Source organism: Condylostylus longicornis, unplaced genomic scaffold, assembly GCF_029603195.1.
Source record: "Condylostylus longicornis isolate FDR11 unplaced genomic scaffold, ASM2960319v2 ptg000107l, whole genome shotgun sequence".
NCBI lineage: Eukaryota > Metazoa > Arthropoda > Insecta > Diptera > Dolichopodidae > Condylostylus > Condylostylus longicornis.
In genome coordinates, this window is record NW_026578075.1 from 2,720,516 (window position 1) to 2,733,355 (window position 12,840).

The following is a 12,840-nucleotide window of genomic DNA, read 5'->3' on the forward strand; positions in this document are numbered from 1 at the left end:
ACCGTATTTTTTGTAAAATTTATGAACTCTTAAGTTTTGCAGGGGATTAACAATCATTCAGCATATAAAACTTTTAGGATTTTAGGTAAAAAAGGCAAAAACGTACAAGTTATATGTAATTTTTTGGCCCCTATGTTATCATTGTCAGAAAATCGTGAATGAAAGCAAGAATGAGTGAAAGAAAAAATTCACCTTTCACCAAATGAGTGAATAATAAACAGCTGCTGTATAATTAATAATTTTTTTTTAATGAATTTTTTCACCTATAAAATTACAATGCACAATGGCAACTATTTTTGAAAGTTCATTTTTTAATGGTGAATTATAGGGTTCAGAAAAATATGAATGATAAAAACAATGATGACAGATCTCATTATCTTTTGATATAATTGAAATATAAAATATAATTTTTTGGATACTTACAATAATATTTCTAAAATTTTATTATTAAAATAAAATATTTATATTTCAACTATTTTTATATTACTATATTTTTTTTTACTATGTATATAGATTTATTTAACGTACGTATGAAATACAACTGATTAGGTTAAATAATAAAAAAAAAATTTTACATAATAAATTTTAATTATTTATATATATATGCGATTTAATGATTTTAATTATATAATATACAATTTTAATATTTATTTACATAATATAAATGCTTTAATAATTTAAAATAACAAATCAAATCCTGTTTAATTTTATATTTCTATAATTTCTTTTTCACACTTAATGTATAAATAGTATATAATATAATTTTTTTGAATAAAATTGCTGTTATACAATACGCTTTATATTTACTTTCATATATTAGATTATACTTAATTAATTCTTCCATACATGTTTATTTAAAACAAAACTTTTTGATTTTTTCTGAAAATTCAATTTTTTAATTACTATTAATTACTATTAATTATATAATTAATTTATATGTATAAATAACTCAAGCATTTAAACATATTATTATGTATTAAACTGTTGGAAAAAAAAAAACTGACACAAAGCAAAATAAAAATTGAAATTGTCCAGCCAAAATGAGTGTAATCGTTTACGTCAGATTCAACTACAAACTGCAAAAAAAAAATTGCTCTGTATTTAATTAGTATTTGTAGTTTTAGAATCTGGCATTCCTCTTTACTACGTAGAATTTTGTGTTCCTAATATCGATTATCGGCAAATTTTATCGGAGTTGGGAAAGCTTTTTTTACCTGTACAGTAAAATCGTAAACAATAAAAAAAACAAATTACGCTATTGGCAGAAAAATTAAAGGAGGTTTAGACCATGACAAGGAATGTTTGTTTTAAAGCTACAAGCGTAGCAAGTTGTTAAATTATGTTATGTAATTATAATAAAATAAAATATGTACGTAATTGTTGTCTATATCCAATTGATTATTTGAGCCTCTTATACGTCGTCTTTGAATAGAGTGCGTTTCCTCACAATTTTTTAACACATCGAAAGCAAATTCAAAATGATTTTTTCAAAACAGTTTTTGAAAGAAAATTAGAAAACAAAGCTTTTGCTTTAATTTACATAAATTAAAATTTGTATGAAAAAGCTTCTTTTAATTGATTGAAATTTTTTGATCGATATTGGTACTTATACACAAGAAACTACCAAAAGCCGATTAAAACTACCGATAATTAATTGGTCGATTTCAATAGCGTTGTTTATAATAGAGGGGATTATTGGATTACATGTAAACGCAATGAATGACAGTATGACTACAATATAATACTGTTGAAGTTTGGATATTGCAAGTCAAATCTCTTATATTAAAGAAAATTTGAGAGAATATAGACAGCATAGAAATGTATAGAAGAGCGTGAAATTTCAATAGCAGGCAAAAGAACTTATTTTAAATTAAAATTTCATTGATTTGAAATAAATTTATCACACAGGCCACAATATTATAGTACAAGTAGCTTTCGCAATTTGAAAAGGAAAAATGTGATTTGACCAAGTTAATTAACAGGTTATCATTATATTAGCTTTGCGTCACTTTTATCAAAAATTAGATTTATCTACACTTAATATAATATGTATGTAAATATTCATAAATAATTTTATTTGGTCCTTTCCAAAACTTTTGAAACCATTGCAAATTTAATAATTATTATACACAAATATTTTAGGTTTTTCTACATTGTTATTGTCGTAAAAACTAAATTTACTATAACTAAGAATTCAAAAAATTCAAGAAATTCGAAGTTAATTTTATAAAACAGTCAGTGTTTTTTTTTTTTTTGGGTTGTTTTTCATTTTAGTTTAAACATTTTTGTTTTATTATAAAAGAAAAAAAAAATAAATTACCATAATTATAAAAATGTGCAAAATTTACTGTTAAATAATGTCGCTTAAGATTGGAAGACTAAATCTTTGTGTCCATAATTGCAGAATATGTGCATGTGCAAAAAGATTTTTATTCTATAAAATTAGAAAAAATTATACTTAAAGAATGTTACTTGTTAGTTGCGTGCTAAAGCTTTTAGAGATTCAGATTTAAAAAAACGAAAACAATTTGAACTCAAAAGTAAATATGTTAAAGTAAGATTTCGTTGAAATAGTGTGGACGTGTTGCAAAAATTTAACTCATTGGATGTGAGTACAATGTTATTGAGGATTTTCGAAAGTTAGCTTAGATTTTTATATAAAGTATTTTCAATGAATTTGGAGTACAAAATCTTCAAATGTACCATGAAAACACTTAGCAGTACAGTTAGAAATGAGAAGAAGTTGCAGTTGATTAGAAAAATTTGATCCAAATGCCTTACATTCATTCAAGTTTTATTTACAAACTGATAAATGCTTAACTAACAAGTATATTGAAATTATTTAAAAATTTTTTTAAAAAGGGGTGAAAACTATGCGTTTTGGAATTTTGCAATTTATGGCGAATATTTGAAAAAATGTGGGGAAAAAAATTTAGTAAACTCAGTAGAATTTAGGTAAAAATAATTCTTAGTAATTTTAGGGAAATAATTTCCTTTTTCTCCTAATACTATACATATATTCTTTTCGAAACCTATTTATATCATTTGTTTGTATCGGAGCACTTGCCTTTAAAACACTATTGGAAGTTAAAAAATTTTTGAAATATTTATGTCTAGTCGATGATAGTTTCAGGGTCGCTTTAGTAGTACTTTATTTATTTTTCATATTATACAATTTATAAAATATCTAAGTCGAAAAAAACTACTTTTTAATATAAAAAAGGTTATATATAAAAATTAGATGCAAGTTAATTGCAAATATATTTTACAAAATTTGGTGCGTATACTGCAATTATTTATGGTTTAAAATTATCTTTAATGAACAAAAATGAAAATTTAATACAATTCGAGTTTATTTTAAAAATATATCGTGGTCATAACTATTTTAAAAAACGTGTGGTTGGGACGATTGGCAATAACTTCAAAAAAACAAAAAAAAAAAATTAAAACTACCTAAATAACAAATAGGTCGCTGCAACTACTTGAATTTCTTCGTTTAACATTTAAATTTTTTTTAAATTTAAGAACTGAACTTAAAAAAGTTTTTGTTCTTGTTGATAAATTTGATACAGATTTCTTACAGCTATTATTACTATGTTCAGGGCTTAAATTGAGACTGTTACTACTACAGCTACCATCAGTTAAATTCGATACATTTTGTGTAGTGATTTGATTATCATTATCATAAGAATGTCGCAACAATTTTCCGCCAAAACCAATTGAAGATCCACTTGTTGTTGTAATGGCACTTACTGTTCCAGGAGTGGCAGCTGATAAATTTGTTACTACATCAAATAATTGTGATTTTTTTGTATTTATTTCATTTGAAGTTGAAGATATTGAACTTAATTTAGTTGATTCTGTTGCAATTGATGAACCAATATTTGATAATTTTGAACGATAACCATCATCATCATCTTCAACTTCACTTTCACCAACTTTTAATATATTTTCAAGATTAAGAATACGTTTTGAAACTTTTTTGATTGGTCCCGATTTAAAAATCTTTTTACTTGTTTGAGAATGATCATTACTTTTTTCGTTTACATCCTTGCATATGCTGGCTTGTTTCATAAATTTTTTCTTTGGTAATTCAAGTCTACGATGTTTATTGATTATTGAACCCAATGATAAACGTTGTTTATCTTTTTCGCTTAAATTTTCAATTCTCTGTGGATTCAGTTTAACTTGTGCTACACAACCAACTAGTAATTCATCAACATTGTGATCTAATCCGCTTGATGTTTCTATAAACTTACAGCCAATTTCTTTTGCTAATTTTCGACCCGCTAAATTTATTTAAGACATGCAAAGAAAAAAAATATTGATTAAAAATAAGAAAATAATATAAAAACTTACTATTTTCAAGTTGATAAGCTGCACATTACTGCATTTACAAAAAAAATGAAAAAGGGTATATATTAGTAAGAAAACAAAACATTTTCATTTCCCCTTAGAATTAAAGCTTTTCGAAATCGTTAAAATTCAAAATGGCAACAAATTACTGTATCCCAATTCCAACTAATTTATAGATAGGTTAGGGTAGGTTAGCTTAACGCGGCTCTCCGAAGTGTACAGCTAGTCCCGTAGTGGTACCAGCGGATCTCTACTTTTTCGCCGCTTATTTGAACCAGCCCAACCATCACAAAAGTCGACAGAAATCCCTTACAGTTATATTAAATAAGCATACCCAAAGAAGAGTAACTATTTCTTCCACTTCTTTTTCACATTAGTTTTTACACAGATTGTTTCCGGGGCGGCCCATCATTCTTGCATGTTCGTCAATCAGACAATGACCCGTTAGAGCTCCTATTACAGCACCGATATCCTCCCGGCGGAGAGAAATCAGAACTCTTGTGCAGTACAAATCTAGTTTTGGCCGCAACTTTCTTGTCGAGGTACTCGTTGTTCCATTTTACTTTACAAACTAGCACAGATTCGATTAAGAGCATTTTGTTTTTGTATTATTACTCTTTTTGTTGATTCATAAAGAACCTAATTCTAAAATTAGATCTTATTCCGATTCTGCACCTAAAAAATTGTAGTTCCGATGAAACTACAATTCTTAAGATGTAGAAGCTTATTTTTTAATTTGTTTGTTAAATTTTGATGAGAAAATTAGATTGTAAAATTGACCATTGCCAATTAAATGAATAGCATATTTTTAAGCCAATTTGGCAATAGCAAAATAGAATCAATAAACAAAAGGGGATGAAGACATTGCTTATCCTCTTTCATGTTGAACTTTTGCGTATTCTAAAGTTAATTTTTTTTACTTTCCATTCATTAAAGTCTTCCAATTAAAAAATACTTTGTTAAAGCATAAAATAGAAACAAGTCTGCAAACTTTGCTTTCATTTTCATTACTCTTATTTTTTCATTTAAAGTTGCTTTTTCTACATTATATTACAAAGGAATAATTTTTGTCGGTTTCATCTAAGAAGAGTTCGCAAATGTATTCATTTACTAAGTTATTGTTAGAATTTTAAATTAATTCCACTTCTATCTCTCTTTAATAAATAATTTTCCGCGTTCTTAATTAGATTTCATCGTGTTATCCTATAGTCTATTTTTATGAAAGGAATAAATAATTAAGACGCAAATAAATATATGCAAACTGAAAAACAAAAAAAAAGCAAAATGGCAACAAATGTACAAATAAATGGAAAAATGAGAGAAAAAAAAACTTTAATAACAAATTGGAAATAAGCATATAAAAAAATTCAAATTACAATTTGTTTATTGTATAATTTATAAGAGAAAAAAAATTCACCTCTATTCAATACTTTAATCCAGTTCATTGAGCTATGAGTTCTTTTTCTTTTTTTAGAAATTTTTACAATCTCGAAACCCACCCTAGTCATACAATAAATAAATCGTACATACATAAACATGCCAACACAAACATATGGCGGCAATTCAACGTTCCAAGAAAATTAAAGTTATTTTAATATTGAAAATTTTGACTGATTTCATGTTCCTTTCGGGTTTTACGCGACAAAATTCGTTGTTAATTCAGTTAAGAAGTTTTCATCGATTTTATAGAAAATGAAAAAAAATTAGTTGAAAAGGGAAGGAATGATAAAAATTTTTATTACAAATCTTGCAACTTTTGATTAAAGTTTAGAATAAGACTGGTGCGGCAATTTTTACTTTCAATATAAATTATTCTTATCGCAAAATGGAGAATTAAAGGAAAAAAATTAATTTGCATAATTTTGAAATTTTATTGCCATAAGCTGAATAAATTAAAGGCCTGTTCTTCATAAATAACACTTGAAAAATGCTGTAATGTAGAATATAATGGAAAATCAATCAAATTATTATTAAGTTGTTCCCAATATGGTACAATGTTGATGGTAGTTTTGCCATGAAAATTTGATTTTTATTGTTGCGGTTTTCTTCCGCACGGTTATACAATAAAAAGTTTTTATTTGTAACCACAGAATTCATACAGTTAACAATAATATTTATAAACAATAAATATGAACATTTTTGCCGGAGTAATCACGTTAAGAACTATAGAAAGTCTGAATATTTTCCGGAACATTCTTCATGTAAATATTGAAAGTTATATAAAAAGATAATACTTACCTTGTCTTGTAACTTGGCGTTGCCGTTCTAAATCAATTTTATTAGCAACTAGTATGGCTCCACGAACCAATAACATTTCATTTTCTTTTAAGTATTGTAATATTTTCTCAGCTGACTTAAAAGAATTCCTATCTACTACAGAATATACAACAACAAATAGATCAACGTTATATGTAGAACAAAATGCTTCTGTCTATAAAATAAAAATAAAAGTAGTTTAAATATTTAATAAATCCATTTTTCCAAAAACCAAGTTTTATTTGTGAAAATATACAAAAGTTATTGTGCAAACAGAACCAAACGGTAAATAATTTCCGAAAATAACTCAGAACAACAGCGGAACGGCAGTATTGCCGTGAACGGCTAAATATTAGCAGTTACGTGAACTGCTCAATATTTTGTATCTAATGTCACACATCTGTGGAAACAGATGGTTTAAAAAAAGCCACCAAAAGTAGCTATATTAGCGGTAATGTGTATTCTAAATTAATCTTATATCCGCTCTTGTTCTGTTTTCAACTTTTGCTCTGTTTTTGAAGTGGATTTGTATACAAGAATTTTCAACAGTTCTAACAGTGAACAAAAATTTAAACTCGTTTTCTTCATATTTTTGGCATTTAAAATGTAAAGCATTTTTTGCACTTACCGACATTTCACAAGCCGGATGATCGATTATCTCTAAATCAGTTTGAATGCCATCAACTAATACAGAAACGGTTTTTTGACCATAATCATCGTCTATTTTAAAAATAGATAAAAATAATTATTATGATATAGAAAAATAAAAAATATCATTTGCAAAATATTTACCTAAACTCAAATCATAGGCGCATATATAATCTGAAGTTGTAAACTGATATGTGAGTGCTGTTTTACCAACTCCAGATGATCCAAGCATTGCAATTTTATGAGTTGGTGTTGGTAAATTATCTAAATTATCTTCATTTTCATTTTGCGGTTCAATAATCATATCAGATGTCCGAGATGCATTGCTATAGAAATTAGTAAATTTTAAATAATGAAGCATTTTAGTGAATAATAAAGAAACACATTTTATTCAAAATGATCTTCAGTGAACTGTTTTTTGTTTCATTTTATAATTCTATTCATGATTACGTACCTGTTATTCCTACTAGATGTCGCTGTTGATGTTACAGAATTGATTGAACGTGATCTTCTACTTCTAATATAAATAAAAAATAAAGATTTTGTAACAATAATATTTTAGTGTTAGTTTAAATAAATTATCATTTATAATTTGATCTGATTGAAATAATTACCTAAGTGAATCCCCTAAATTACATATACCATGTGACGTTATGCTAAAACTTCTCAGTCTATAATATTCAATATCAACATCTGCACAATGTATTGCAGCTCTTCGCATTTCAGCTAATCTCGGCTAAAATTATATAATTAAATAAAAGATATATGTAATTTCATTATAAAATACTGTTGGAATCAAACACAATATATAGAAATATAAGCATAATACAAGCATTTTAATAAGGTGATCAAATCCTGACTTCAATTCTGGTCTAAATGCTATTTAACACCGAAAGGAATCAATTTTTTTTTTAACTAATACAATATACAACTGAATTTACAAGCCACAGACTTGATATTAACCCAAGCAAATCTTTTAGTCCATAAAACATTACAACTATATATGTAAGCTTCTACTAAAGAAAATTATCATTCTAGTGGACGATTCTACTTAAAATTTCACGGAAAAAAAATCTGTTTTTTCTTTAAATATTGTTGTTTATACTCTCTTTAATATTTAGTGTCCCAAAGAATACTACAAGTATTTGTATTAAAATGCGCATAATTTATGAAATATCTCAGTTCTAACGGTATGGGGTTTTGAAAGTTAAATATTTGGGTTTTCATCTGCTATTTAACATTTATTTTTTTGTTCTTAAATAAATAGAGAAATATTTCAAAAGATTTAATTTTAATTGACAAACCATAAACAATTCGTTAAATAAATATTTGAAATGAAATCATATTATTAGTTATAAGGGAGGGTCATGTGAGATAAACATAAGTAGAGAGAGGTTAATTTAAATATACAGTTTGTAAAACACTAGTCTCTAATCTCAGCATCGATTTTTAATTCAAAGATTTCGTTTTCATATCCAAAAATGGATGTTAAAGACTTAAAGGAAAAATTTTTTAATTTTTAAAATGCTTAAATATTTATTTAAAATTCGAAACAAACGAAATTATAAAAGAAAAAGTATAAATTTGGCAATCGTTTTTGAAATACAAAAATAGGTTATTATCACCTGCTTTGCGACTAAAAATATGTCATCGTGGATTTAAACATTATTAAAATGTAGAAGTGTTTATACACTTGGCATGAATGTTATAGTTTTGGTAGGGGATGAGCAGGAGCCGGGTTCGCACTATTGCGAATTTCTTCACGGGGCACTGCCCGGGAAATACCACCTGCACAGGCTGGGGAAGTCGGGCTCCCCCCTGTGCAGATTTTGTGGGGGGTGGCGATGAGACCGCCGTGCACATTCTCTGCGACTGTCCGGCACTGGCTGTTCGGCGCCGCAATTGTCTTGGACATGGGTCCCTAAGTGTTCGGGAACTATTGTCCAACTCCCTTAGGGATATCTCCGGCTTTGTGATTGGGACGGGGATATTATAGACGGGAGAGTGGGGTGGCTACAATAAGTCAAAAATGGCTGCGGTGGCTTGGGGGGATGCTCCTGTCCCACTCGGTTCCCTTAGAATCTACGAATCTACGAATCTATAGTTTTGGTACAAATATTTTCTAAAAAAATGTGTTAAATTCCTGGAGACTTGGAATACTTCATATATTTTTAATATTCTTAATTTTTTAGAGGACGACACGGTGGACTTCTTATTGCATAAATTCGAGGCAGTGGCTCGCCTACGACCGACATGCCTACTTCGGAAACGGCTTTGTACATAACCACGATGGAAGTCTCGCGGCTTGAGGTGGCTGCTATACTGCAATTTTTCAGGAGCCTAGATATAATGCAAATATAGGTGTGGATGGGAATCACAAAAGATCCTATGCATCGACGTGAGAGGGACCTCAGTCCCCTACGGCGGAAAAAGGAATCAAGAATAAGAAGATAGCATATGTATTACTATTTTTTCATGAGAATTAACTTATTTAGTTCGATTTTTGATATGATGAATGCAAGAAAAATAGCGAATTCTATCGAATTGGAGATTGTAGAAAATTTGTGAGGTTTTTAAGAATTCGGTGACGATCGAAGTGTTTTCTTTTCTCCAAAATACCATAAGTAATTTAAAAAATTCTTTTATAAAACGTTATAAAAAATTTTATTTTGGAAAAATCGAACATTAAACTTTATAGTATACCTATAAAAAATGAAAAAAAATTGATTATTATATAATTTTAGAATTAAATGCAAATTATTCAATTAGGTCGAAAAAAATGATCATAAATAAGTATTGAAAATTACCTTATATATGACAAATAAGAAATTTTATTACGAAGAAGATAATTTTCTTTTTTTATTTTATTCCACCTACGTCTACATAATAAGAACTTTTTTTTTCTTCAATATACTATGCAAATTTTAAATGGTATTAAAAGGAAATTTCAATATGCCTGATACACAATATTTCCATATGCTATACCTATATAATAATATGCAAATACCCATTAAAAGTTCATGAATAAAGTATGATAATTAAGGGGTTTTTAAAGATACATGGAAGGTTTTTTGAAGATTACATAATACATGTACGAATCTTAAATTTAAAATAAATTTTGGTTTGAATGATGAAAAGAATATTTCATTTTGATGGAAAAGATTTTGAATACTTTTTATTAAAAATTTTGAAAAATCTTTCATTTTAGTAACCAAACTTTTTTAGTATAACATTTTCTTCTTCTCAATTTTAGCACTTCTCCAAAAATATTTTGAAAAAAAGTGCTTATTAGTTGCACTCTATCCGTCTGTCAGTGGACCCGTTTACAAAACTTCTATACCCTTGAGAATAAAAAGCAGAAATTTCTTTTGTACATAGATCTTTACTAGAATATTTTCCGTAGAAGAAAATTTTTACCTATATACCCCCTTCTAAAAGTTACAGCCCTCATAGACCTTAAGATCCCATTTTTTGACTATTTATTTTTCATTACTTTTTAAATAATGTTTTGCTTCTTCTTTCGGTGTAAAGCATAGTTTTTTCAATTCATTTTTTTTCAAATTTTTATCGTTTTCCTTCTAGACGATATGATACAAGAGTGTGAAATTTTAGCATTTTTTAGATACTAATAATATTTAGATACTTAAGTTTATTTCGTCAAAAGAAAGCTTTTCATCCTTCATCCCCTCTTCAAGTTAACGTTTCCCGAAATTTGTAAAATTTGAATTTTTGGCATTTTATATTTTCGGAACTGTAAGCCTTTTCAAATTTCTGTAAATACAAAAAGCTAGCGGAAAAATACGTGCTACAAAAAATATATTATTTTTCTTAATTCAAGCAATTAACCCTTGAATTCCTCATTATACCTCACACATCTTAAAATTTTTTTTGCCTCCTAAATGTATGCAATTTTTTTTTTTAAATTTTTAGTCTATGAATAATGTAATAGATCGTTTTAAATAGTATATTTTTACATTTTGAAGGAAAAAGTGCTTCTTCACAAGCCATTGGTTTGACTCAACTTTATTTCATTTAAAATAACTTTGAAAAGTGAAAAATTTTTTATGAAAATACAAGAAAAGGGAAAAGTTTTTTTATTCCATCTACAAAAAATTGGCACGAATATAAAAGAGAAAATGTCGAAGTAATAAAAAAGTCAAGCCCTTGTTACAAACTAGTTTTTTTGTTTTATTTTGAAGTTTCCATAAGTATTTCTAACATTGTTTCCAAAGTATTTTTTCATTCTATCATTTTTTTTTCAATTTCTTGATTTTTTTTTCTTTTATTTCAAAATCAAATATTTTCTTTTATCATTATCAACATTCCATTTTATAACCTTTATCTTCCATTTTTGATTTATTATTAATAACTTAAGCAATGTTATTTCTATGTACTCTTTATTAAATGCAAAGGAAAATGTAAAAACAAAAATGTAAATTGAAAGTTTTTAAAAGTTTCTGATTTAGAAAATCCAATTTTTTTTCTTTTCATTTTACATAAAATTATGAATATTGTATAGCTATCATCTTGAATATAGCCAGCCAGCATTACGAAGATTATTATAATCTTTATTAATACTTCAACACTTTATTCAAAATTTAAAGATAAATACAAAAATTTTTATAAGCCTAATAATTACCTTGAGTTAAGAAAAACCGTATTTATGGCACTATGAAACTCAAGGATAATAAAAATTGTGAGGATATCAATTTGTTTTTGAAAATAATTGAAATTTTGAAATTTGATGATTACAATGCACGTATTCAATATACACACTTTGTACAAACACAACAAAATGACGAAAATATTCAAAGCTAAATCTAATGAAATTCTCTTGATTGTCCTTGATAATAGCATAAATAATTTAATAAGAAATACCAAATTTATCTTTAGAGACTCTTTTTTTATCATTTAAAATTACTCAAATTTATCGTGACATCATAAATTAAATCATTGACGTCATAATTTTAATCGATTAATTTTGATAAGCTTTTAAAATTTTTTAAAATGAAATTCTTGCAAAATTTTCAATGATTTTATATGAAACGTGGTTTGTATATTAAATCAAACACATTTTCACATTTCGGAAATCTTTAAAGTAACTATGTGTTTATGAAATTCTGCTTCATTCTAGATAGCCGGATATATAAAGTAAAAACTTACAATTAAACTCTATAGTTAACTAGTATTATAATACCAACAGTGTGGAACATTTTGATTCTGTGCATTGTGGCGCAGAAATAAACGAAGAGATTATAAATAAATGGAGATTATAAATAAGTCCATTTGAAATTTCAAACCTTTTTGGTGTTCGGAAAATAATAATAATACAAAATTTTTGGTTTCTTTCAACCCAAACGGAGCAATATTTAGTTTTTAATTGAAATGCACCATCCTAGCAAATGGGTGAAGTGCCATTTTTTCTAGAAATTTTTACGAAAAAAATGAAAATGTTGCTTAAACCCTTCAATTATTACGCATCACAATTCTTTTTTCCACGTTTTATTAATGGATCCCCACATTTTTCATATTTCTGCAGTGGTTTTTTTTTTGCATTCTCGTTTCACAAATAAAATTTGT

The 12,840-nt window shown here is 26.9% G+C and overlaps 1 protein-coding gene across 1 annotated transcript in view; it reads right to left on the reverse strand.

The window, feature by feature from the left end:
* Window positions 1–850: 850 nt before the first annotated feature.
* Window positions 851–12,840, reverse strand: part of LOC129614368 (sca1 complex protein phr) — a 66,936-nt gene continuing 54,946 nt past the window's right edge. The window contains exons 7-12 of the mRNA XM_055528942.1: window positions 7,875–7,996; window positions 7,715–7,777; window positions 7,405–7,586; window positions 7,241–7,332; window positions 6,595–6,787; window positions 851–4,289 (exon numbers count right to left, since the gene is read on the reverse strand). Of these exons, the coding sequence (XP_055384917.1) occupies window positions 3,454–4,289; window positions 6,595–6,787; window positions 7,241–7,332; window positions 7,405–7,586; window positions 7,715–7,777; window positions 7,875–7,996 (1,488 nt within the window). The 3' untranslated portion in view covers window positions 851–3,453. The remainder of the gene's footprint in view (window positions 4,290–6,594; window positions 6,788–7,240; window positions 7,333–7,404; window positions 7,587–7,714; window positions 7,778–7,874; window positions 7,997–12,840) is intronic.